The sequence below is a fragment of the Pleurodeles waltl genome, chromosome 4_2 (genome assembly GCF_031143425.1).
Source record: "Pleurodeles waltl isolate 20211129_DDA chromosome 4_2, aPleWal1.hap1.20221129, whole genome shotgun sequence".
In the NCBI taxonomy this organism is placed as follows: domain Eukaryota; kingdom Metazoa; phylum Chordata; class Amphibia; order Caudata; family Salamandridae; genus Pleurodeles; species Pleurodeles waltl.
This window is the reverse complement of record NC_090443.1, coordinates 424,211,683-424,238,566: the sequence shown is the minus strand read 5'-3', so window position 1 is coordinate 424,238,566 and position 26,884 is coordinate 424,211,683. Positions and strand designations below refer to the sequence as shown.

Here is a 26,884-nt window from a genome sequence, read left to right as displayed (position 1 = left end):
TAATAAATGCACACTGATGCCAGTGTGGAATTTATTGTAAAATGCACCCGGAGGGCATATTAGAGATACCCCTGTATACCAATCCGACCTCTAGTGTTAGGCTGACCAGTTTCTGCCAGCCTGCCACAACCAGACGAGTTGCTGGCCACATGGGGAGAGTGCCTTTGTCACTCTGTGGCCAGGAACAAAGCCTGTACTGGGTGGAGGTGCTTCTCACCTCCCTCTGCAGGAACTGTAACACCTGGCGGTGAGCCTCAAAGGCTCACCCCTTTTGTTACAGCGCCACAGGACATCCCAGCTAGTGGAGATGCCCGCCCCTCCGCCCGCTGCCCCCACTTTTGGCGGCAAGGCTGGAGGAGATAATTAGAAAAACAAGGAGGAGTCACCCACCAGTCAGGACAGCCCCTAAGGTGTCCTGAGCTGAGGTGACCCTTGCCTTTAGAAATCCTCCATCTTAAGTTTGGTGGATTCCCCCAATAGGATTAGGGATGTGCCCCCCCTCCCCTCAGGGAGGAGGCACAAAGGTGTAGCTACCCTCCAGGACAGTAGCCGTTGGCTACTGCCCTCCAGACCTAAACACCCCCCTAAATTTAGTATTTAGGGGCACCCAAGAACCCAGGTGTCCTGCAACCTGAAACAAGAAGGACACGGCTGACCTGAAAGCCCTGCAGAGACGATGGAAGACGACAACTGCGTTGGCCCTAGCCCTACTGGCCTGCCTCCTGACTCAAAAAACTGCAACAGCGACATATCCAATAGGGACCAGCGACCTCTGAAGCCTCAGAGGACTGCCCTGAACCTAAGGACCAAGAAACTCAGCAGCGGCTCTGCTCAACAACAAGCAACAACTTTGCGACTTTCTTGTAACTTCTAAAGACTTCACTCTTCCTGCTGGAAGCGTGAGATTTCACCGTCTGCACCCGATGCCCCCGGCTCAAGCTCCAGTGAACCAACACCAAAGGGAGGACTCACAGGCGACGCAACCTCGCGAGTGCGACACATGCAGAGAGAATCCAGAGGCTCCCCCTGACCGCGACTGCCTGTAACAATGAACCCGACGCCTGGACCAAGCACTGAACCCGCAGCCTACAGGACCAGAAGGAACCGAAACTCAGTGCAGGAGTGACCTCCAGGCGACCCTCTGCCTAGCCCAATTGGTGGCTGGCCCGAGAAGCCCCCCTGTGCCCTGCCTGCACCGCTAGAGTGACCCCCGGGTCCCTCCATGGAATCCTATACAAAACCTGACGTCTGCTTTGCACACTGCACCCGGCCGCCCCTGTGCCGCTGAGGGTGTTGTGTAAGCCTACTTGTGTCCGTCCCCCCCCAGTGCTCTACAAACCCCCCCTGGTCTGCCCTCCGAAGACGCAGGCACTTATCTGTAGGCAGACTGGAACCGGAGCACCCCTGTTCTTCATAGGCGCCTATGCGTTTTGGGCACCTCTTTGACCTCTGCACCCGACCGGCCCTGAGCTGCTAGTGTGGTAACTTTGGGGTTGCCTTGAACCCCCAACAGTGGGCTGCCTAAGTGCTTTACTTACCTGACAAACTAACCATTACTTACCTCCCCCAGGAACTGTTGATTTTTGCACTGTGTCCACTTTTAAAATAGCTTATTGCCATTTTAACAAAAACTGTATATGTTATTGCTCTAATTCAAAGTTCCTAACTTACCTTTGTGGAGTACCTTGCAATGTATGTATTTACTTCAAATCTTGAACTTGTGGTTCTAAAAATAAAGAAAACATATTTTTCTATATAAAAACTATTGGCCTGGAGTTAAGTCTGAGTGTGTGTTCCTCATTTATTGCCTCTGTGTGTACAACAAATGCTTAGCACTACCCTCTAATAAGCCTACTGCTTGACCACACTACCACAAAATAGAGCATTAGAATTATCTAATGTTGCCACTATCTTACCTCTAAGGGGAACCCTTGGACTCTGTGCACACTATTTCTTACTTTGAGATAGTATATACAGAGCCAACTTCCTACAGATTGTAAAGCTTCATATTTTTGTTTAAATACGTCATAAGTAACAGCGAGAGCTTTAGTCCAAATTAAATGCTCTATGGGAACTATCTTTACAGATTACAGTGTCTGGCCTAAACCTAGCCTTCATTAAACAAAGGAATCTCATTGAAGAACACAGCAGATACTCAGACAGCTCTGTGTTTGTTTAAGATTTCTATTCTTCATGGCCAAGCTTGGACAAAGGAAGAAAGCATCCTGGGCAAAACAGCTCAAACCAGCCAGCTCCCATTGTCTCCCCATGCAATTGATCTCTTTGCATCCATCCAGTCTCTCTCTCTACTTTTCTCCTCTCTCTCTTCTCCCTCTCTACCTTCCTTCCTCTCCATCTCTTCCTCTTGAAGCCTCTCAGTACCTGCCACAATTAATCTTGGGGAGCTGGGGTAAGTGAAAGAGGTACCAGGGGAGACTCAATGCCCTCAAACCGACCTCCAGGGGCTCCAGCCCAGCGGGGAAATGCCTGGTGGGATAAAAAGCATGCTGGCTCTGCTTATGGCTCACATACCTCCTTCGATGAAGGGTTGAGATTGTTTATGAATGTTACTGAAGATCTCATGTTAGAGAAGAAAACAATATCACAGGTCCTCTATCATGGGAATATATAAACAACCCACAAGGATTCGCCTAAATGGCCTCCTCTCTGCCCTGCTTTTAATCAATAGAGGCACTCACCAGGGGTATCCACTATCACCTAACTTAGTTGTGGTAGCTCTTGAGGCCTTAGCCTACCTTATCAGGCAGAGTCATGCAGCTTGAGTGCTTCATTTCACTTCCTGCAACCTTGTCAGTCAGACATTTCCCCATATGTTGACGATATGAAATTGGATTAAAGTGATCAAGTATAAAACCTTGCTCCAGTTATCAGTGAATTGTCAATATTTGAGGATTTGTCTGGGGTGTCCATATATTGGAATAAATCCTTGATATTCCACTTACTTCCGGAATACATCCCTGTCCCTTGGACTCCCCTCTCCAGCAGTGCACTAAATATTTAGGCATATGGATAAACCACAACAATAATGTTCTGACTGAGCGCTGTCAAAAATTGAAGCTAAATTGAAAAGATGGCTTGCGCTGTTTCTGTTGTTGTCGGGTGGAAAATAGCCTTATGAAGATGGCCTTATAGCACCAGCTACTTTACTTATTTTTAAATATCCCTATTCCATTGAACCAGCAATTTTTCAGACTACTGCGCTCCTGCATTTTTGATCATGCGGGGACAAGCATGTCTCTCAGGCTTAAATGGAAAAATGTAATGCTGCACTATGAACACGGTGGCCTTGCTGCACCCGATTTTCTGCTATATCATACTTGTGCCCAAGCTCACACATTCCAACAGAGACGGGCACAATGACTCCTATACCTCCACTGGCCACACTGAGTCAATGGCCTTCCTGGAGCCACACGCAAATAAACTCAGTTGCTTACACAAAACTAGCCTGGCAGACAATCCTTGGGAGAGCTGTATGTTCCATTCGATATGCTCAAGAGCAACCATTGATACACCACCCGCTGTACCAACTCACTATGAATGCTGCAAGTGGTGTAAGATTAAAAAGAAGTGGGGGCCGGCTACCTTTGCTGATTTGTTTCCTGCCTGCAACTATTAAATATACCCACTTTGTGAGCAAGCATGACTGATTAGCTATGGATTTGTTATTCTATTATAGGATGCAGGCAATACACAAGGCACACATCCCCTAATGCCCCCTAGAGCCTCAGGCATGCAAAACAATCCCTTTTTCCTTCCCTACCTACCGATAAGTAGAACATCACGAAACTGTACAGATCAATACAGGGTTGAATCTGCCATCATAGTCCCCCAGAAAAATGGAAATCAGATCTTCAAATATCCCTACCTGTTAAAATCTGACAGTACTGCTGTGCTCAGACAGGAGCAATAACTCCTGTACAGCTTTTTTACATCTAGCATTGTTTTGCCGTATGGTGTAGGCATACTGGGTTGAAATATTTAAGTAACTATCTTCAATAGTCAAGATGGATATGCGACCATCGCCGTTGGCTGTCCAATTGGGCTATACATTTAATCTTCCTAAGGGCATCCGGCAGCCGGCAGCCGGCATTGGTGGTGCTCCTGTTAGCAAAGAGCAGGGTGGCATGTGTCTGGGGCAGGAATCCTTTATGTATGGTTGCTGGACATGACATATTGCAATGAACAGTTGGACTCTTAGTACTCAACATTACCTCTCGCCAATTAACATCTGGGCTCTGCTTCAAAGTGTTTTTAAATACTACCATGCTGCTTGTGAGCCCGTCAGTGGTATCTCTTGAATAACAGTAGTGGCAGAAGTAGTTGATATGTTATTTGTAGTGTGATGAATCTAACTTTTTTCATCTTCAACACTATACCTACCTGGATGGTGGCTCATGATGCCACATATGTAATTTGGCAGCATAGTCACAGGTAATATGTCTATTAAAATTAGTTATAACTGCTGTATACTGTGTTCATTTGTGAGTCATTGAAACTCAATAAATACATAAATAAAAAAATGATAAACAACCCTCCCTCCTCCCTAAAGGAGTCATAATTTTCAGATGAAATGTTAATTGAGCACAGGCAGTGTTTTCAGTAAAATAATTTTTTCTAACTATTGTAAAAGTTTTCCGTGATTCTATGAGCTGTTGGAGATATTCACTGTTTATGAACAATAATGAGGACCTCACGATACAGAACGTGGGATCCTTACCATTTGAATTTTGATGCAGCCAAAAACATTTTTAACTCTTGTGATCGTCTGTTGATTTGGTTTAAATGGAGGAACATTGATTATCACTGTGGTGTAAGATGTAGCTGTGGGTGGAAGAAGCAGCAAGGGAGGAAGGGGGCTGTTACTGGAGACTGGAAGCACATGTTTGGAGGACCATGATGGGTAGGAGACCGAGTAATGGGTGTAGCACATGCTGTTATGTTATGTGTATGCTATCATCTGCAAAGGCATTCAGGCACTGATGAGGCTATGTCCTTAGCCCTGCCTTGGGTAGGTTTGTTAAATTCAAACCTTGGAGAATTCAAGAAGAAAGGAGGTGGCTCTGATTCTCCTCCTCTGATCCCTCCACGTTTCCACAAGCAATGTAAGAGAACGTCTGTCCTCATTTCTGGTTCCGTGTATGCATGGGATGCATGCAAGTAGTTCTGCGGAGATTGATAGATTACAGATACTCGCTGAGCCATGTGACTTGGATAGTCCCATATACTTCTATTTTGCAAAGACATCTCTCAATGAGAACCTGAAGCAGATCTTGAAGTCTACAACCCTGATGCATGTGAAAGGAAAAAAAGATAGAAACTAAGAGCGGAAAAACAAACTGCAGGAGATCATGGGTCCTCTTGATTTCCTGTTTGCTTTTTCTTTTCTTGGGTTTCAGCTGTGAAGCTATGAAGGAACATTTTGAAAGAAAGTAAGTCGCTCATGACCCACCAAAACAACGTAATGCTTTGAATTCAAGGTTTCACCCAAACCATGCGACAGAAAACAGCTACGGCGTGGTGGTTGTAGCAGATTGTATACACATGCATCACAAGGAAACACTGTTTACTGAACTGCAAGGCAATCACTTTTCTGCTGAAAAATCAAGTTTCTGGTCCCTCATAGGTTAAGGGCTCCCAGACAGGCTGTAAATCTATGTAGGGAACAAGATGGACGAATGATTATTTACCTTTCTAAATAATGACTTGAAATCTTTAAAAAAAATATTTGGACTACTGAGGAAACACATGCTGAGGTACATATTTCCTCAGCAGAGTGCTTTGGAATGGATTGCAGGAGCAATGTGAGAAAAAATAATTTTCCTCACCCATTATACACAGGTGTTCATCCAAACTTGTGTGTTGCTAAAGACAGAATAGCTGATAAATAAGTACAAACTACTAGATTTAAGTGGGCAAGATTAAATGTGACCAGCCTTCCAAATAGTAAGAACTGCAAATGTGTCCTATAAGAGCCATTGTTGTAACACTCTTTTGGAGTGTTAGGTGGATGTTGCAAGGTACAGTTTTCTGTAAATACAGAATCAAATGCATTGAAGTTAGAGCTATGATTGGCTTATGGCACAAATGCTGCATTTCACTACCTAATGAATATGCCAGTGACTCAAACATACAAGTAGCAGCCCTAGCCAATTACAACCTGGGCAATGTGTGCAGTTGAAAACAGGCTATTAGAGCAATATGCACAATATTCATCATCTTTGCACCTGTCCATTGCACGATCACGCAATCTGTCCTTTTTGCGCAACTTCTCCTTTTTCTTCCTTGTCAATTCCTCGTCATCCTCTTCTCCTGATAAAGACAACACAGGTTATTACATTTTTAGATACCTTTTTAAACTTATGGATATCCTTTGTCCCTTATTTGAAATCCCAACCTCTACAATTTCCCACAAAACCTAGGTGTAAATAAAGCAATACATGAAGCAGTTAAATGAGCAGATGCGATAAAGACAATAAAAAAGTAACTGTAACGGTGATTAAGCAGTGCCAATTCACATGTCCTGAATATCCTCCCACGAAGGAATGGGATACTATGTTACATATGAGGGCACCATGTTTTCCAGAGGCCGTCCTTTGACATCTACAGGATTTCAGAGAAGACATCCTGCACATCCAGGACTCTAAATCTCTGGCAGTGGCAGGGCTGAAGCAGGGAGGCCTATGACAACGGCATTATCAGGGCATATGCTCTCATCAGGATACTAAGTGAGGTCTCCAGTAGTCCCAGACCCTAGACTTGGGATCTCTCACACTCCTGAGTCAAGACACCAGGGCCTGTGGGGCACAGACAGAGCAAGGGCTTCTTGCCAGGAGTCAAAGTATCAAGAGCCCTGCGCAAGCATGCCTCCAGCTGTCAGTCAGGTGTGCAAGCATAGTTCTATAACTCACTGATCTTACATAGAAACAACCAACTGATGTGCATTCAAAAGTCGGATAAAAAGTAATGGTTTTGAGGATCACAATCAAATACAAAGAGAGGATTATGTTATTTACCTTTCTTTTCTACTTCAGTGGCACCTTCTTGAATACCCTTAAACACAATGAACAGAAAGGAAGAGGTTACTGACTTTGTCCTGTATAACCTCATTGGTACTTTAAATTAAACACACAACCAAATTAAACAAAGAACAGGCAAGCTTTTGAAACTGTATTTTTAATTATGTTGTGCTTATAAAACATACAGTTTTACCCTGCTCTGTGAGTGGCAGCTACATGCTATTACAGAGATAATAAAGGCAGTATTTAAACACTTTTCATGATATGTGGAAGTCTGCCCTTCATTCATACAGACTTGTCCCCCTTGTGCAGCTCAAGCAGCTCCCACATCAGGCACAGTAGTTGCAGTGAGTGCAGAACAGATTCCATAATCCCAGACCCCTGATACAACTCTGTAAAAAAAAAATAGTTGTTTAGAGATTTTCATTTTTGGATCATTAGAGAAGTAATTTAGCTTGGTTAGACATTGATGATCCGAGCCGAATTTTTCTAGATGATATTTTTTAAAATGACGGATGTGTTGCAGTGATGAATATTTCAGGAACCATGAGACCTATATACTTTATTTTGGTTTCACAACATAGTTTTTGGGGGTCAAATAGTATTACAGAGACAGAAAATAACTCCTCCGAGCAACCCTTCCGCCATTTTCCAAAATGGCGGCCATAATAGAGAATACGAGACATATATAGAAATAAAACAAATAAGAATGTATTTTAATCCTTTTATGTATACACCAAACAAGGTTTATGATCTGAATACGAAAAAAATAATGTTTATCACTCCTGTTTTAGGCACATTATCATAGTTTACTTTATCTGTTTCGGCAAACGCTCGTGATACATTTGCAGAATGTTGAACATTTGAGAAGAGCAGATCGACAGGGACATATTTTTGTAGCACAGGTTTTGTAAGTACATGTAAGTCCCATGGGGAGAGGCTTTAGAGATTTTGTAGGTTTTAGCACCCCATCAATATCTTCCCAGCCAAATTCACACTGATCTTTCTCTATATGTGCATAATCCAAAACATTTACACATCTTATCAAGTAAAACACTCTTTTGAGGTGTCCACACACACAATATGGAGTCAGTGGAAGTTCACTTAGCGGGACTGGTCTCTTGAAATCACTGTACCAAAGTTCGTCAAATGTGTGATAGTCAGAACTGGTTTTCTACACATGCACAAGGTATTTTTCTATGTCTTTAAAGTCACATTCTTCTTCTGTTTCAGCAAATCCTTTTAGAAACTTCACAGGTTCAGCAGTTTAAGCTCCAAGCTTTGTTCCAATTTTTCTCATAATGTCATCACCCATATGAATATATGACTTGATAAGAACACTGGGCATGACAGGGTAAGGTTTCTTGTACTGAATATGAAGCGGGATGAAGTGTTTTTCTTTCCTTTTCCGCAACATTTCCATAAATCTTGACAATCCCTGACTTATGAACACTGCAACAAATCTAAGTTGCACCAATAACAAAATCTGTGTATTTTACAGTACGACTTGATTGGAACCATTTCGAACAGCCCACTCAACATGTGGCACAATACGAAGGTCAGCTTCCTCCAATTTGCAATTAAGTTCTTGAACAATATGGCCCGTACCTTTTGAATATAACTCTGCAGCCAACACCTCCTCATTGACAATCATGCCACTTGCAATACTTGGAAATTGAACATTCACTTAAGCATCAGCAACGTTTTGGCAAGTTAACACCTCCAAGTTCATCTTGTTCAATGTTGATGACCAGACTTTATCAAGTTGAACAGTTATAGATGTTGAATTTTTGATGCAGGCAAGATCAAATGTTCTACTTGCCGACATTCATCAGATTCTTTCACACTCTTTGACAGTTCAAGATAACCGTCAAAGACAATGAGCAGTTCTTGCAAGGTGTACACTGACTGATATCTGTAAAAACAGTCTGAACAACCTCTCCGAAGTTTTGCATGGATGAACTCATGACCATTCACAATTGTGACACAGTCCACAACAAAAGCAGTTTTCAATGAGGACACCTTTTGAACTGAAATTCTTCAGGGGAAAGGTTTGTTTTGAGCACCTGTACAAGTTTGTGCTTCACTGGTTTGGTTGCAACAACTCCATCAAATAATGTGTTTGTTGGAAGAAGATCATGTGACAGGGTGTCCTTGATAAATTCACCGCTTTCTATTGCTATATCCATCTCTCTGTGTTTGCAAAAGTTATTTTTTTGTAACCTGTTTTGTAGTGGCTGGTTGGAGTAAACTCTTACTATGGTAATTAAAGCCTGGACATTTAGCTTTAGTGATTATGTCAAACAGCCTTTTCTCTTTCAATACAAATCTCTTAGTTTTGATCCATGTTCCAGGACATCTAGTAGCCATGTCTCTATCATTATCCACATATTGTTTGGTCACAAAGTTGTGTAGTTGTGCAGGCTCAGTCATTTCAAAGGGGTTTCCTTGCTGCTGCATGAAATGAAAAAGGCTGTCAACATGTTTATTAAAATGTGACCCTTTCTTTCCTGCAAGTTCATGGTGAGGAACAGTTTCACAATGGTCCAATAATTTTGAATTTGTCGTCTTTCTGAAAACAGTGCAAATAGAAAGGACTTCGTGGTAAACTAGCTGCCATTGAGCAACATATTCACTTTAACGTGTCTGATCAACAATTCCCTTGGTGTCTCTGGATCGTCAGTTCCAGTTTCATATCTGGAGCCACAGCACATTGAACCTTCCCTCTGTCCTTCACCACAAAATGTCTTTGGATGAATTTTCTGCAGAGGTATGCACTTCTAGCTTCTTCACGCTTTCCAAATACCAGGACCCATTTTTCAAGTAGGTTATGCAATCAAATTCGCAAAACAGTATTCAGTGACTCCACAGTCTTTATGTGCAGCTCCCAATCACCTTCCCGATCAGCATGTACCAAGTTTTTCACTAGAGCCATCATGTGTAAAACATGTTTAAAACATTTCCCCAGTACATTGAAAAAATTCTGATTTTTCTTCACTTTCTTTGACAAAATCTACAAACTTGGTTTTCAGGTTTTCCCATTTTGAATTGAGTGCATTGAACATTGTCTGGCTTTGCATTATGTCTTAAGGTATGCAAACCGTATTTGTTATTCTTGTTCCAGAAAGCATTCAAATGCAATGTTTCTATAGCCTCAGATATGATGAGCATACCTACGAATGAAGATAATGAGCCCCACTCAATACTGACTAGATAGTTTTACGTCCAAAGATTTCAGCCTCAGTAAGTGCCTCGTCTATGCCACATCCGCTGAGAATTTCCTGCACACCTTAATTTTGTCATGGGAAAATGCCCATCATTAGTAAAGAACATCAAATTCCACTGGATTGCTCATAAAAATGTCAGCTGCAATACGGAAAACACCTCCATCACAGAAAATTGTCAGGATAGGCTGATCTTCAAGCTGCGCATGCACATTTTGGAATTCTTTTTCTAGAGCTGTGTATACTGTTGCATAGTTTGCGACTGGAGATGGCATTACTGCTACTCAGCTGGACGGTGTTCTGGGAGATCAGAGCATGAATTCCAGCCCACGGAGGAACTGGCTTTTCTTCATCCTTCAGTCAGCATCGAATAAGCGATATGATAAATTCAGTTAAGTCAGCTTTGCAGAAGAGGGGCCAAGATGGCAGTGGACTAGGAGTGTCATATCACGGAGCTCTGTTGTCAGATCCAGGTCAGGAGCAGCTGAAACGGTGAGAAGGCCCAACGGACACTCTGGGCTCCGTTGGAGGCACTTGTGGTCCCAAAGGGAGGCGGGAAGGTGCCCGGCGAACCATGACGGAGGAGCGGACAAGATGGCAGCCGTCTGTGGATAAAGCTGCAAGGACAGAAGACGGGCGGTTCCGAGCCACGGGTACCCAAAACTTGGCCCAACTAGACGGTGGGAGAGACCCCCTCCCACAAACTGGTGCACAGTGGATGCGAAGGGGGGCACCATGAGCGCTGGAGCGGGGTGGTGACCAGCCATTAAGAGAGCGTTGCTGCGGGTGGACGAGTGCGGCGCAGCAACGTGGCACCTTCCCCCCAGACTGGAGAAGAGAGCCCGCGGTGAGTGGGATCCCGGGGGGAGTGCCGGTCGGCGCCACGGAAGTAGATGTGCACTAGAGTGGAGGGGCATGGTGACGGCACTGTAGAGACTACCGCCCTTCGAGGTAGAGTCAAGTGAGGGTCCCGGGTGGCTTTCATGGGTCTCCTTGGGACTCACTAAGGCCCTCGAAGAATGAGACAGACTGTCTGGTGGGGGAGGCGAGATACCAGGTGACCAGCCAGTTGAAAGTGCCGCAAGGAGCGCCTAATGGTGTGTGGAGAACACGGATATGACTGGCATGTGAGTGAAGAGGCGGCTGGCTGCAGCATTGTAGGAGGCCTGGGGATGCAGAAGGATGGGTGGCCCTCTCCATTAGGAAGCAATAGCTGAGCTTACGGAGAAGGAATACACCTCTTATGTGGAAGTGGGGCTAAGGGGGACCCGCATTGGAAACAGCAAGCTGGTGGCCTGCAGATAGGGTCCAGAAGTTGGGGGAAGTTGAGTGGGGCAGTTTTTTGTCCCGACAACGCTGCTTGGGGTGGTTCAAGAGAGCACCTTGACTCAATTGCAGGAGAGGAACCATTCCCTGGGAGATGATGGCAACACAAAGACGAGGCAAGAAAGACACTAGCCTGAAAGATCTTTGCTAAAACTCCAGCGAAAAAAAAGCAGGAACCTACCCACAATGTGGGGACAGACCCCGGGGGGGGGCAATAATGGCAAAATGGGGGAAGAAGATACCAACCCAGTAACTAAAGTCTTTATGGAGCAACTATTCACTCAATCAACTTAGTGAAGATCTTGCCACCCCTCTGGCAGGAGCTTGCCACAACAGTCAAAGAGCTAAAAGAAGAGGTTGCAGAGTTGGGTCAACGGGTGGACACAGTGGAACATACCTGTGACACACAGGAGGAAGAATTAGACCACCACAGGCAAGAGATTATCGCTCTACAAGACCGCAACAGGGACTTGCACTATAGACTTGAGGACTAGGAAAATAGGTCCAGGCGTTCCAACATACGCATCAGGGGAGCGCCAGCACAGGCATCAGCAGGACTTCTGGAAGACCTTGTGATCCGTCTGTTCCAGCAGGTTGCGCCGGCTCTTAACCCCTTCGCTGCCAGGCCTTTTCCCCCTCCTGTGCCAGGCCTTTTTTTGCCTATTTGGGGCAGTTCGCGCTTAGGCCCTCATAACTTTTTGTCCACATAAGCTAACCAAGCCAAATTTGCGTCCTTTTTTTCCAACATCCTAGGGATTCTAGAGGTACCCAGACTTTGTGGGTTCCCCTGAAGGAGGCCAAGAAATTGGCCAAAATACAGTGAAAATTTCGTTTTTTTCAAAAAAATTGGAAAAAGTGGCTGCAGAAGAAGGCTTGTGGTTTTTCCCCTGAAAATGGCATCAACAAAGGGTTTGCGGTGCTAAACTCAGCAGCTTCCCAGCTTTCAGGAACAGGCAGACTTGAATCAGAAAACCCAATTTTTCAACACAATTTTGGCATTTTACTGGGGCATACCCCATTTGTGCAATTTTTTGTGCTTTCAGCCTCCTTCCAGTCAGTGACAGGAATGGTCATGAAACCAATGCTGGATCCCAGAAACCTAAACATTTCTGAAAAGTAGACAAAATTCTGAATTCAGCAAGGGGTCATTTGTGTAGATCCTACAAGGGTGTCCTACAGAAAATAACAGCTGAAAAAGAAAAATATTGAAATTGAGGTGAAAAAAACATCAATTTTTCTCTACGTTTTACTCTGTAACTTTTCCCTGCAATGTCAGATTATCGAAAGTAATATACCGTTACGTCTGCTGGACTCCTCTGGTTGCGGGGATATATAGGGTTTGTAGGTTCATCAAGAACCCGAGGAACCCAGAGCCAATAAATGAGCTGCACCCTGCAGTGCGTTTTCATTCTATACCGGGTATACAGCAATTCATTTGCTGAAATATAAGGAGTAAAAAATTGCTATCAAGAAAACCTTTGCATTTCCAAAAAGGGCACAAGATAAGGTGTTGAGGAGCAGTGGTTATTTGCACATCTCTGAATTCCGGGGTGACCATAGTAGCACGTGAATTACAGGGAATTTCTCAAATAGATGTCTTTTTTACACACACTCCTATATTTGGAAGGAAAAAATGTAGAGAAAGACAAGGGGCAATAGTACTTGTTTTGCTAATCTATGTTCCCCCAAGTCTCCCGATAAAAATGGTACCTCACTTGTGTGGGTAGGCCTAGCACCCGCGACAGGATATGCCCCAAAACACAACGTGGACACGTCACAGAAAACAGAGCTGTTTTTAGCAAAGTGACTACCTGTAGATTTTGGCCTCTAGCTCAGCCGCCACCTAGGGAAACCTACCACACCTGTGCATTTCTGAAAACTAGAGACCTAGGGGAATCCAAGGAGGGGTGACTTGTGTGGCTCGGACCAGGTTCTGTTACCCAGAATCCTTTGCAAACCTCAAAATTTGGCTAAAAAAACACATGTTCCTCACATTTCTGTGGCAGAAAGTTCTGGAATCTGAGAGGAGCCACAAATTTCCTTCCACCCAGCGTTCCCCCACGTCTCCCGATAAAAATGATACCTCACTTGTGTGGGTAGGGCTAGCGCCCGCGACAGGATATGCCCCAAAACACAACGTGGACATATCACAGAAAACAGAGCTGTTTTTAGCAAAGTGACTACCTGTAGATTTTGGCCTCTAGCTCAGCCGCCACCTAGGGAAACCTACCAAACCTGTGCATTTCTGAAAACTAGAGACCTAGGGGAATCCAAGGAGGGGTGACTTGTGTGGCTCGGACCAGGTTCTGTTACCCAGAATCCTTTGCAAACCTCAAAATTTGGCTAAAAAAACACATGTCCCTCACATTTCTGTGGCAGAAAGTTCTGGAATCTTAGAGGAGCTACAAATTTCCTTCCACCCAGCGTTCCCCCAAGTCTCCCGATAAAAATGATACCTCACTTGCGTGGGTAGGCCTAGCGCCGGCGACAGGAAACACCCCAAAGCGCAACGTGGACACATCCTAAATTTTGGAAAAAAAACAGAGGTGTTTTTTGCGAAGTGCCTACCTGTAGATTTTGGCCTCTAGCTCAGCCGGCACCTAGGGAAACCTACCAAACCTGTGCATTTCTGAAAACTAGAGACCTAGGGGAATCCAAGGAGGGGTGACTTGCGGGGCTCGGACCAGGTTCTGTTACCCAGAATCCTTTGCAAACCTCAAAATTTGGCTAAAAAAAACACATGTCCCTCACATTTCTGTGGCAGAAAGTTCTGGAATCTGAGAGGAGCTACAAATTTCCTTCCACCCAGCGTTCCCCCAAGTCTCCCGATAAAAATGATACCTCACTTGTGTGGGTAGGACTAGCGCCCACGAAAGGAAAGGGCCCAAAACACAACGTGGACACATCACATTTTTTTATAAAAAGCAGTGCCTACCTGTGGATTTTGGCCTGTAGCTCAGCCGACACCTGAGGAAACCTAGCAAACCAGTGCATTTTTGAAAACTAGAAACCCAGGGGAATCCAAGATGGGGTGACTTGCGGGGCTCTGACCAGGTTATGTTACCCAGAATCCTTTGCAAACATCAAAATTTGGCCCAAAAAACACTTTTTCCTCTCATTTCGGTGACCGAAAGTTCTGGAATCTGAGAGGAGCCACAAATTTCCTTCCACCCAGCGTTCTCCTAAGTCTCTCGATAAAAATGGTACATCACTTCTGTGGGTAGGCCTAGCGCCCACAAAAGGAAATGGCCCAAAACACAACGTGGACACAACATATTTTTTCACAGAAAACAGAGGTGTTTTTTGCAAGGTGCCTACCTGTGGTGTTTGGCCTGTAGCTCAGCCGGCCCCACACCCACCCCCCCCCCGGGAGCGACCCTTGCCTACGGGGTCGCTCCCCCTGCGTGACATTGGCGCCAAAAAACAAATCCCCGGTGCCTAGTGGTTTCTGCCCCCTTGGGGGCAGATTGACCTAAAATTGGCCAATCTGCCCCCAGGGGGGCAGAAATGGTCTAAATACAATTTGCCCCCCCAGGGGAGCGACCCTTGCCTGATGGGTCGCTCCCCATCTCTAAAAAAAGAAACAACAACAAAAAAAAAAACACAAACAAAAAATTGCCCTGGTGCCTAGAGTGTTCTGTCCCCCCCCCGGGGGCAGTTCGGCCTAATAATAGGCCGATCTGTCCCCCGGGGGGCAGAAATGGCCTAAAATAAATTTGCCCCCCCAACCCCCACCCCCCCCCCGGAGCGACCCTTGCCTACGGGGTCGCTCCCCCTGCGTGACATTGGCGCCAAAAAACAAATCCCCGGTGCCTAGTGGTTTCTGCCCCCTTGGGGGCAGATTGACCTAAAATTGGCCAATCTGCCCCCAGGGGGGCAGAAATGGTCTAAATACAATTTGCCCCCCCCAGGGGAGCGACCCTTGCCTGATGGGTCGCTCCCCATCTCTAAAAAAAGAAACAAACAAAAAAAAAAAAACACAAAAAAACAATTGCCCTGGCGCCTAGAGTGTTCTGCCCCCCCCCCCACCCCCGGGGGCAGTTCGGCCTAATAATAGGCCGATCTGTCCCCCGGGGGGGCAGAAATGGCCTAAAATAAATTTGCCCCCCCAACCCCCACCCCCCCCCCCCCCCGGGAGCGACCCTTGCCTACGGGGTCGCTCCCCCTGCGTGACATTGGCGCCAAAAAACAAATCCCCGGTGCCTAGTGGTTTCTGCCCCCTTGGGGGCAGATTGACCTAAAATCGGCCAATCTGCCCCCAGGGGGGCAGAAATGGTCTAAATACAATTTGCCCCCCAGGGGAACGACCCTTGCCTAAGGGGTCCCTCCCCACCTCAATAAAAAAAAATGAAAAAAAAAAAAAAAAAAAATGGTCCCTGGTGCCTAGGCAGAAAAGGCCTTTTAAAAAAAAATGCCCCCCCTGGGAGCGACCCTTGCCCAAGGGGTCGCTCCCTTTTGTCAATTTCTAAGAAAAAAAAAAAATCCCTGGTGTCTAGTGGGGTTTCAAAAGCCGGATTGCAAGCAATCCGGCTTTTGAAACCCTCGGAGGGACTTCAAAGGGAAGGAAATACTTTTCCTTCCCTTTGAAGCCCCTCCGGGCCTCCCAAGTGATTGAAAAAGAAATGCTTTTGCATTTCTTTTTCAATCGCGCTGGAAGCAGAGCTTCCAGCGCGACGAGGGAGGCCCCTGTGACACATCAGCGCGCGCGCGCGCGCTGACGTCACAGGGGGGGGTGGGGGGGGTGTTCGGGGGTGGAAGGGGAAGGTCTTCCCCTTCCATCCCCGACTTGGGGGGGAAGGGGGGTGCACGGGGGCGCGCTAGCGCGCCCCCAAGTTCCCCTGTGCCATGGACGAGATGATCTCGTCCAAGGCACAGGGGAACTGTAGCCTTGGACGAGATCATCTCGTCCAAGGCACAGAAGAGGTTAAAGAGCAACACATAATATTGGGTCACACGCACAGGACTGGACGCCCATCCCAATCCCAGGACACCTGCAGGATATGCTCACATGCCTTCATTACTACAAGCACTGATGGGTCGCTCCCCATCTCTAAAAAAAGAAACAAACAAAAAAAAAAAAACACAAAAAAAAAATTGCCCTGGCGCCTAGAGTGTTCTGCCCCCCCCCCCCACCCCCGGGGGCAGTTCGGCCTAATAATAGGCCGATCTGTCCCCCGGGGGGCAGAAATGGCCTAAAATAAATTTGCCCCCCCAACCCCCACCCCCCACCCGGGAGCGACCCTTGCCTACGGGGTCGCTCCCCCTGCGTGACATTGGCGCCAAAAAACAAATCCCCGGTGCCTAGTGGTTTCTGCCCCCTTGGGGGCAGATTGACCTAAAATCGGCCAATCTGCCCCCAGGGGGGCAGAAATGGTCTAAATACAATTTGCCCCCCAGGGGAACGACCCTTGCCTAAGGGGTCGCTCCCCACCTCAATAAAAAAAAAAGAAAAAAAAAAAAAAAATGGTCCCTGGTGCCTAGAGGTTTCTGCCCCCAGGGGGGGCAGAAAAGGCCTTTTAAAAAAAATGCCCCCCCTGGGAGCGACCCTTGCCCAAGGGGTCGCTCCCTTTTGTCAATTTCTAAGAAAAAAAAAAAAATCCCTGGTGTCTAGTGGGGTTTCAAAAGCCGGATTGCAAGCAATCCGGCTTTTGAAACCCTCGGAGGGACTTCAAAGGGAAGGAAATACTTTTCCTTCCCTTTGAAGCCCCTCCGGGCCTCCCAAGTGATTGAAAAAGAAATGCTTTTGCATTTCTTTTTCAATCGCGCTGGAAGCAGAGCTTCCAGCGCGACGAGGGAGGCCCCTGTGACACATCAGCACGCGCGCGCTGACGTCACAGGGGGGGGTGGGGGGGGGGTCGGGGGTGGAAGGGGAAGGTCTTCCCCTTCCATCCCCGACTTGGGGGGGAAGGGGGAAGCACGGGGGCGCGCTAGCGCGCCCCCAAGTTCCCCTGTGCCATGGACGAGATGATCTCGTCCAAGGCACAGGGGAACTGTAGCCTTGGACGAGATCATCTCGTCCAAGGCACAGAAGAGGTTAAAGAGCAACACATAATATTGGGTCACACGCACAGGACTGGACGCCCATCCCAATCCCAGGACACCTGCAGGATATGCTCACATGCCTTCATTACTACAAGCAGAAGGTGCAAATGTAAATAGCAGTCCATGACATGCACGCTATTGACTTCGAAAGCCACAAAATATACTTGTTCCAGGATCTTTCCTCACTGACACTGAAGCGCCGGCGCGCTCCGAGACCTGTCACGGCTAGACTTCAGGAAAAAGGAATTCACTATAAGTGAGGCCATCCCTTCTGTCTACAGTTTGTTTGGCAGAATGAGATGCACATTATACACACGCTGGAAGAGGCGGAATCCGTCCCATGCATGGACTTAGGGCTGAGTAACCCCCTCCCTGGGGGCTCGGGGGAGACCTCACGGGTGGCACCTGGGAATCGTGGTCGCGTAGCTCTACAACGGAAGAAGAAACCCAAAAAACATCCGGGAGGGAAAGCAGGAGGGAAAGGGAGGACTTGCTCCGAAGTTTGCGGCACCATGAGGGCCTACCTGAGACAGGACCAGAACCCTAAAACCTTCTCGGTGTCAGTGGGTGGGGAGGTCTTAACGAAGAAGCACATGGCCTTCCCACCATATAGCTGAGCTTTCTGAGTGTGAAACAACGAAGGACAGGGTGGGATATGTGACACCTGCAATAAGAACAAGAAGAGACGGCAAAGCTCCTACTGTGGAGGAAAATGGCTGAAAGGGAAAAGACTTGGTACATTCAAATGTACCCCCGATGGCCTCTACATGGTTCCCGGGCAGGGAACGAGTTGTGTTTACACTTTTATATTAGGTTGGCTAGTTAGGTTGACGCACCGCGTGCCTCATTTGCTAGTGCCATATCTGACCTTATCATTAGCCGGAATAATTAGCAGTAAGATGGACCCCCGAAGGCCCACCCACTTCAATTTCCATAACATGCATGTCGACCAATGTAATTAGCCTTAATGTCATGGGCCTCAACTCTCCAGTGAAGAGGGGAGCTTTGATATCAATGCTCATGGAAGACAAAGGGGATATATGTTTGATACAAGAGTCACACTGGATGAGAGCAGACTGGAAGAAACTGAGATCACAATGGTTTGACAGACAATACCACTCATCAGAACCTGGGAAACGGGCGGGGTGGCGATATTACTAGCTACACATTTCCCAGGGAAACTAGTGGGCAACCAGGCTGAGATGAATGGCAGGCTTCTCTCCTTGCGCATAGATATAGGGCTAGTTCCCCTGTCCGATCTGACCGGGGTAATATCGCCAAGGAGGCTAACCTTCAATACCCATGTAGGCTGGTCAGTCCTGATACAGAAATAGATAGGGGTAGGCACATTGCCACAAACTTAACAGGGACCCAGGAAAACAACTGTGGGTCCCGGCAGAATAACAGGCCCAGAAACCACAATCAACAATTATTTAAAAATACCCTTCTGATGGCCAACTGCAGGTCCTTGACAGCACATAAACTAGATATTAACCTTCTCCTTTCGACAGAAAAACACTCAGTCCTCTTCCTCACAGAAACCTGGCTCCACGAAGGTTCCAGACCCGACATAGCACTGGCTTTGCCCCACCCCTATTCAATCACAAGATTGGACAGATCCTCTGGTAGAGGCGGAGGAATTGCTATCATCTGTCATGACTCAGTGAGAGTCTCCTCCCACCCGTTTCCTTTACCGGAGGGTGAGAGTCTCCTGTTCTCCCTTTATTTTAGCACCCAGTTTACCCTATCTGGTTTACTACTTTATCGCCCCCCTGGTTCGGCACAACAGTTCCTTGACGCTCTCCCTGATAAAGTAGCAGAACTTATCTGCACCAGACTTCAATATACAAGCTGAAGCATCCAACACTGCAGCCAGGACTCTCCTAGATGACATGAAAGCACTAGATGTGAGACAATTGATCCAAGGGCCCACGCACGATTAAGGCCATACGACTGACTTAGTTTTCAGTAATCTATTGGAATTAAAAGCCCTCCCCCCGTCTCCCTTGGTCTGGTCGGACCATATGTTAATCTCCCTGATTCTGACCCTTAAAACAAGAGCAAACAGCTTCCATACTAAGGGGGTTATTACAACTTTGGAGGAGGGGTTAATCCGTCCCAAATGTGACGGATATACCACCAGCCGTATTACAAGTTCCATAGGATATAATGGACGCGTAATACGGCTGGTGGTATATCCGTCACTTTACCGTCACTTTTGGGACGGATTAACACCTCCTCCAAAGTTGTAATAACCCCCTAAATCTTGCCCACGTAGGCGCTGGCATCTTCTGAACACCAGCCAATGGACTCAATTTCTCAAACAATCTAAACATACTTTACAGGAAAACAGTGATGATTCAGCGACAGCTTTTGATAATTGGATAACTAATAGTCTGGATGCTATGCTCCCACGTTCCGCAGGGCCCCTAGGCAATCGGAAAAAAAAAAAGCCCCGTAGTTCTCTCCCCAGCTGTGTGAGCAAAAAAGAATTTGCAGGCGTATTGAGAGGAAAACATATGATAACACCACCAAGAAAGAATATAGGGAGGCCATCAGACAATTTCACCTACAAATCAAAATAGCTCAAAGCAATTATTATGAGACGAAAATAAAACTAACTGGAAATTCCCCTAAAGAAATATTTCGTATTCTCAATTAAATAGTCTGCCCCCATGTCCCATTACCTAATAAAGAAGCATCTGTAGAACATAGTAATAAGCTTGCCACATTCTTCCAAAAGAAAATTGTAGATATTTATCCAGCCTTTCCTAATCAGCACCATATTTCATAGGAAAGAGGTAGCTCAAAAACCCCAAATATACCCAATCTATCTAGGTTCCCGGTCTTGTCCTCAGAAACCACGCTGAATCTTCTCAGGACCTTAAAATATGTATTTCCTTTAGATCCTGCTCTGCCCTCCATCTTACTTCAAGGAGGAGATACAGTAGTTTCCATTCTGACAGATTTATTGAATCTTTCCTTGACTCACAACGTGTTACCTCTTCAGTGGAAGCACGCAATATTAAAACCTTTGATTAAAACATCTAATCTGGATCCGCTGGATCTGAATAATTATAGACTAATCTCTATGCTACCCACGGTGGCAAAAATCCGCGAGAAACATGTCCATCTTTCTAAGTTCCTAGAGGAAAACCACATCCTTCAACCCTCCCAGATGGGCTTCAGGCCAGCCCAAAGGACTGAATCTGCACTGATAGGAGTGACCAAAGTAGTCAAGAAACATGGATCATGGAATGCCATCCGCAGTCATCCTATTAGACCTCAGTGCAGCCTTTGATACTGTGGACCATGATATGCTACTCCTCAGACTAAAGGAAGTTGGAATTTCTGACAAGGCCCACAAATGGATTACACAATTTTTAGAAGGGAGAACATTCCAAGTCCTTGATCGTTCCTTTCTAGCGGACAATTTGAAAAGTCTATGGGGAGTACCGCAGGGCTCCTCTCAGCCCCACGCTTTTTAATGTTTATATGATCCCGCTGGCCAGAATAGTGAAGTCTTTTGAGCTGTCATTAGTATCACGTGCTGATGATACGCAGCTCGTGGTAGCCTTCTCCCCCACCATAACTCCCTCATAGCTCAGCTAGGCCCCTGCTTACAGGCAGTCTCCAACTGGATGGAGGAAAGCAAGCTGAAGTTGAATGGGGACAAAACGGAGGTAATGATTATGGGACATCCCTCCCCCTCTCTTCAAGTTGCTCCGATACTTGATTTCCTAGGAGCTCTCCCAGCCCCGAAGAACCAGATTAAGAGTTTAGGGGTATGGCTAGATCCCTGGCTGACAATGGAGGTGCAGCAAAGAAAATATCTTCTAACTGTGTCGGGATTTTTAGACTTCTTAGGAAAGTCTTTAAAATCCTCCCATTCCTGGCAAAAAGGATTATAGTCCAGGCGCTCATTAGTTCTCGAATAGACTATGGCGATGCCCTGTTTCTGGGTTCCCCAAAATTTGTGATAAAAAGACTTCAGGTACTACAAAACACGGCGCCCATCTTTTATTTAAACTGCCCAAACACCAGTCAGCCAAAGCTGCCCTTGCGGCCCTGCATTGGTTGCCTATAGAGCAACTAAAAGTTTAAGACGCTCTGCTATTTTCATAGAACCCTTCATGGAAAGGGTCCCCCTTTTTTGTACTCCTTAGCGAGCTTCTGTGAGTCGAGTAGACACCTCAGGTCTTCAACTGCAGCCTTGGCAGTTATTCCCCCAACAAAGAACACTAAGTGGGGTGGCAGGTCAATGGCTTTCCTGGGTGCCAAACTCTAGAATTCATTGCCTATCTCTCTTCAGCAGACTAGAGACAAATTAAGTTTGTCGTCTCTTAAAGACCTGGTTGTTCTAACTCCGGTGTGTCAATGCCTTCAACACCTATCTGAAAGATATCTCTATCGCAAGCGCTGGGAAGCCTTAGGGCAGCCATGCCCTATACAAATTAACATAACATAACATACATGGGCGTACCATCACAGTAGCCTGGATTCATAGCCCTAACGAACATCAGTAGGAGTTTTTAAGAGAGGCCATTTGGCGGGTACTATTTACGGCTGAAGCAGACATCCTCAAAGATTGAGATGTTAATACAGTCCCTGACACGCATATGGACAGATGAGCGCAGTGATATGGACAGACAGGGGCCTACACAGTGGGCTTTCGGGGGTGGTTGGAGGAGGGTGGACTAACGGATGTTTGGCAGAAACACAACCCGACACTTAGAGACTATACATTTTTCTCAGCTGCACACCAGACTTGTTGCAAGACAACCTTTTTCTGGCTCCTTCGGGCCTACTACACACAATGACTCATTCAGAAATTGGAGTGGTGTCTAAGTCAGACCATGCTCCAATCTCATTACGACAAACACTATCAAACCCAAGCAGGAGAATACGGATATTGCGGCTAAATATTAAACTTCTTGCAGACGATGAGGTGCGTACAGAAATAAAGGGCACAACATTATCATACTTAAGGATTAATGATACCCCAGAGACCTCAGTGGCAACAGTCTGGGAGGCATTGAAGGCGGTGGTTAGGGACCAATTTAAAGCTATTGTAGCACTCCCTAACACACTGAGGGAGAAGCGATGGCAGTTAGAGGTCTGGATAAAATAGCTGGATGGGCAACACGGGGTAAAGGGCGTGCAGGAAGTGAAGTGGCGACTCGTAACCAATTGAAAGCCCTAGACATGGATGGTGCGGAATACGCCCTCCTGCGCACCAAGCAAATGTACTATGTGGGGGGAATAAGGCAGGATGGCTCTTGGCACACCAGCTGCACGCAGAGGTGGCGCAACATCAGGTAAATTCAATACAGACGCAAACGTGTGGTGTCACTACTGATGAGAAATTGATTCTGAAGGAGATTGAGGATTTTTATGCCTCCCTATACACCAGCAGAACAACTAGATGATGGGGCAATAACGAGATGCGATATCCTGGCCCGACACCCCAAGCCGCTAGCCAGTGTGTTAGACAAGGATATTACCACTGCTGAGGTTTTAATGGCTAACCAGCGACTCTGTACGGGCAAGGCACCAGGGCAGGATGGGCTTCGGGCAGAGTTCTATAAGCTATTTGGAGAACTTTTGGCTCCGGTGTTGGTACAGCTGTTTAACAGCTTTTCCTCTATGGGACTGCTAACCCAGTCAATGCGGACAGGTACCATTGCAGCTATCCCGAAACCTGGCAAGGACCCAACCTTATATGCATCCTACCACCCAATTACGTTGTTGAATGTAGATGCTAAACTTTTTACTGGCATTCTGGCGAATAGACTAAGCCCGCATATGCAGGGACTGATAGACCCAGAGAACGTGTGCAGACAACACAAGGAGGCTATGTCAACTTTTAGATAAGGTGCAGCAAGCAAATATCCCATCAATATTACTTACTATCAATGCGGAGAAGGCCTTCGACTGTGTTCACTGGAACTTTTATTTTCAGTCCTTTCTTGTTGTGGTTTGGGGACGCAATTCTGTGACTGGGTGCGGAGTAATTACAATCTTCCCTCGGCCAGGGTGAGCATAAATGGTGGTCTATCAGAAACCTTTTCTATCGCAAGGGGGACTAGACAGGGCTGCTCACTGTCATAGTTGCTGTATACCCTATATATGGAACCCTTCGTGGAGCACATATGGCAAAACAAGGACATCAGTGGTATCCCGATGGGCGGGAAGATCTCATAAAATAGCACTATATGCCGATGATGTTCAGCTCTACTTGTCACAACCGAAGATATCACTTATAGCAGTGATAGACGAACTATCGCCCTTGGGTGGGGTGGCAGGTTTCAAAGCTAATCTGTCTAAATCCTCTAGTCTTAACTTAACAGTGCCACTGAGACTTCTCTTACCATTTGTTTGGGCCCAACAAGAAGTGCAATACTTAGGCTTACAAATCCACGCCACACCAGCCGGTATAGTGAAACATAATTATGCCTTCTTGCTGAGCGAGGCCCGTGGGGCCCTGGCTAAGTGGAGGGGATATGGCCTCATGGTTGGGCCGCATTGCGGCAGTGGAGATGACACTTCTACCTAAAATGCTGTTCATCATGCAGACCCTCCCACTACATTCCCCGCCTAAGGTACTAGATGCCATGCAGAGGTTGATATGAGATTTCATCTGGGCAGGGAAGAAGGCGAGAATGGCGCAAGAACAGGCCTAATTGCCGAAGTCGGAGGCAGGGTTGGGAATTCCTTCCCTGGTTGGGTACTATCATGCTGCCCCATTGAGATATCTGGTGGAATGGTCCCACGTGAGCACTGAGAAGCACTTGTGACCAGGCTGTTGCAGGACTACACATCTGGAAGGTCCCCTGGATCCCACGACCATGCCGCCCACCGGGTGTCTAAGTATCTCCGGTCCTGCAAGCCACCATGGAGATATGGGACAAGGTGCAGACACGTAAGGACCTGTCCTCGCCCATATACCCACAAATGCCGATCGGCAATCTAGACTTCCCCTTAGCACTCAAGGAGTCCACGTACCAGTCTTGGCAGGACTCCAATTGTAAAAGAGTTGGGGAATTGTTTGACGCGCAGGGTATCATGGATTTCCCTTAACTCAGAGGCATATGGCCTCCCACAAGAAGCTTGATGGCAGTATTTGCCAATCCGACACTGGGTGTTATCTCCGACAATCTGACCCCATGCAGGTAGACCCTCCTCCCATTTGAGCACTGGCTGCTAACGCGTTCAACAGATAAGAGGGTCATCTCTATGTCTTCTTGACAGTGCCGCCAAACTTACCACAAACGCCTGCGAGGCACAGGTGGGAAGTCAAAATCAAACGTGGCCGTGCCTTTACAGACAGGGAATGGTTGCGATGTGCTACACAGAACATTCGTAACTGCATGCAACATGAATACCAAATAATTATTCTTGAAAATAGTGCACTACTGGTATTTTACGCCAGCGCGGGTGGCTGGATGGCGGAAGGGCACCACAGACTGTTGCTGGCAGAGGTGTTGACAGAGGGGTACACTCACACACATCCTATGGCAATGCCCACACTTAGCCCCCTTTTGGGAGAACATTCTGAACACTATAGACAGAACATGACACATCCATACCACGTTTCCCCAGCTACATCTTACTAGGACTACCGAACCCGCAGACATACCCTCATGAAGCCCCGAAAGGTAGAGCCATTATACTGGCAATTGGCGCCGCTAAACAGCTGCTCTTAGCTCGATGTGGTAATGAGGCGATTCCCTCACACACTGACTGACTACACAAGTTATGGGACATATTGGGGATGAAAAGCTGACCTCAATGGCCACGGGATCTGTTACCTATTTTGACAGGATATGGGGCCCCTGTATTTCTTACCTCTCAGAGGAGTTCAGGGGGCTGACATGACCGTGCTATCTGCGCTTGATAAAGGACCGACTGGGATGACAGATATTATGCAAAGGGAGGGGGCTTTGGTAAGCAGACTCTACAGCAATGTTATTATATAGGCACGGGAGGGCACTATATTTGGTTTCTTATTTCTTCTTTTTGTTTTATATACACCAGCCAGTGGAATAGCTGTATAAGACAAAATGTTAATAAACAGATTTAATCCTAAATCAGCTTTGCGGAATGCAGCATTAGGTGTAATAAGATCCACGTCCTCAGCCACTGAGAAACTTTCTCGTAGACTGGGGTGTGCTGATGGCTTGTAGTGATTTTGCACCCATTGTCAAGGCAGTTGGGATATTAATTTGCAGATTTGTTTCTTTATGCCAACAGCTGACAGAGCTTGGTTTTCAGCAGTTACTTCACTGGTACAGTCTTGTAAAAGCACCATGGCAGTATCGTGTGTGCTGGATGTTCTAGACAAAGAAGAGTTGTCTTTACAATTTCTGCTCTTGATAATTTTGATTTTTAATATTTTCCTAGTAAAAGTGACTTGGAAATGGTGCGCTGTCGGATTCACAACATTTTATAGCATGAGCTGCTAACAAGTTCTTGCTCTGTACTATGTCATTATAACTTGTTGATACTCCAATCATATTCACTGAAGTGATTAGCTCTCTATTTTTGCACTTGTCAGATTGTGTGGGTAGTCATCATGTGTAGCAGAGTTTTCTTTTTGCCGTGATGTAATTCATAAAACATGATTTGGAAAAGACAGAATATTTGCACAGCATAACCCTGTTGTTTCATGAGATTGTCTTCCACTTCTTCCTTTATATCTTCAAAGCCATCCTCAATGCTGTTGGCTTCTATTCTGAACTCAAGAACTTTAGGTTGTAACAGTTTTGTTTTGATGATTATTAAACTTCTTGACTCCCATGATTTCCGGAGCTCGGAGGAATCACAAAATGGTCCATTAAGTACCAAATCTAAACGTTTTCTGCTGATTTTACTGCATCCTGTGATCCTATTTTGGCAGCGACTACGCCACGTGGATCTAAATAACATCACCGGACGGCGCACGCAGGGTACTGCTCAGTAAAAAATTCCGGATTCCAAGCTGACATCTGGCAATTCTAATGTAAGGAAATCAGCAGTCAGAAGTCTCTACCAGATAAAAAGGAATTATGTCATTATACATTCTCACCAGAAAAATCGCAATTTCATTATTATGGATCGCTACAGTTTCATCAATGTTGACCATTTTTGCTCTGATCTCACTGAGTCTGAACCCGTAGCCAGCACTCAATAGTGGCTTTAAAACTTCATTTGCTTTTTCAAGGAATGCAAACTTAACTGAAGGCTGGCAGTTACGCTGCTGCTGGGAGGTAATTG

The 26,884-nt window shown here is 46.2% G+C and overlaps 1 protein-coding gene across 5 annotated transcripts in view; it reads right to left on the bottom strand.

Moving 5' to 3' along the window:
• AKAP8 (A-kinase anchoring protein 8) overlaps positions 1-26,884 on the bottom strand; it is an 816,848-nt gene that overhangs the window by 406,388 nt on the left and 383,576 nt on the right. For all 5 annotated transcript variants that reach the window (XM_069231685.1, XM_069231682.1, XM_069231683.1 and 2 more), the window contains 2 exons: positions 7,035-7,071; positions 6,246-6,330 (listed from right to left, as the gene is read on the bottom strand). In XM_069231685.1, coding sequence (XP_069087786.1) covers positions 6,246-6,330; positions 7,035-7,071 — 122 coding nt within the window. The remainder of the gene's footprint in view (positions 1-6,245; positions 6,331-7,034; positions 7,072-26,884) is intronic.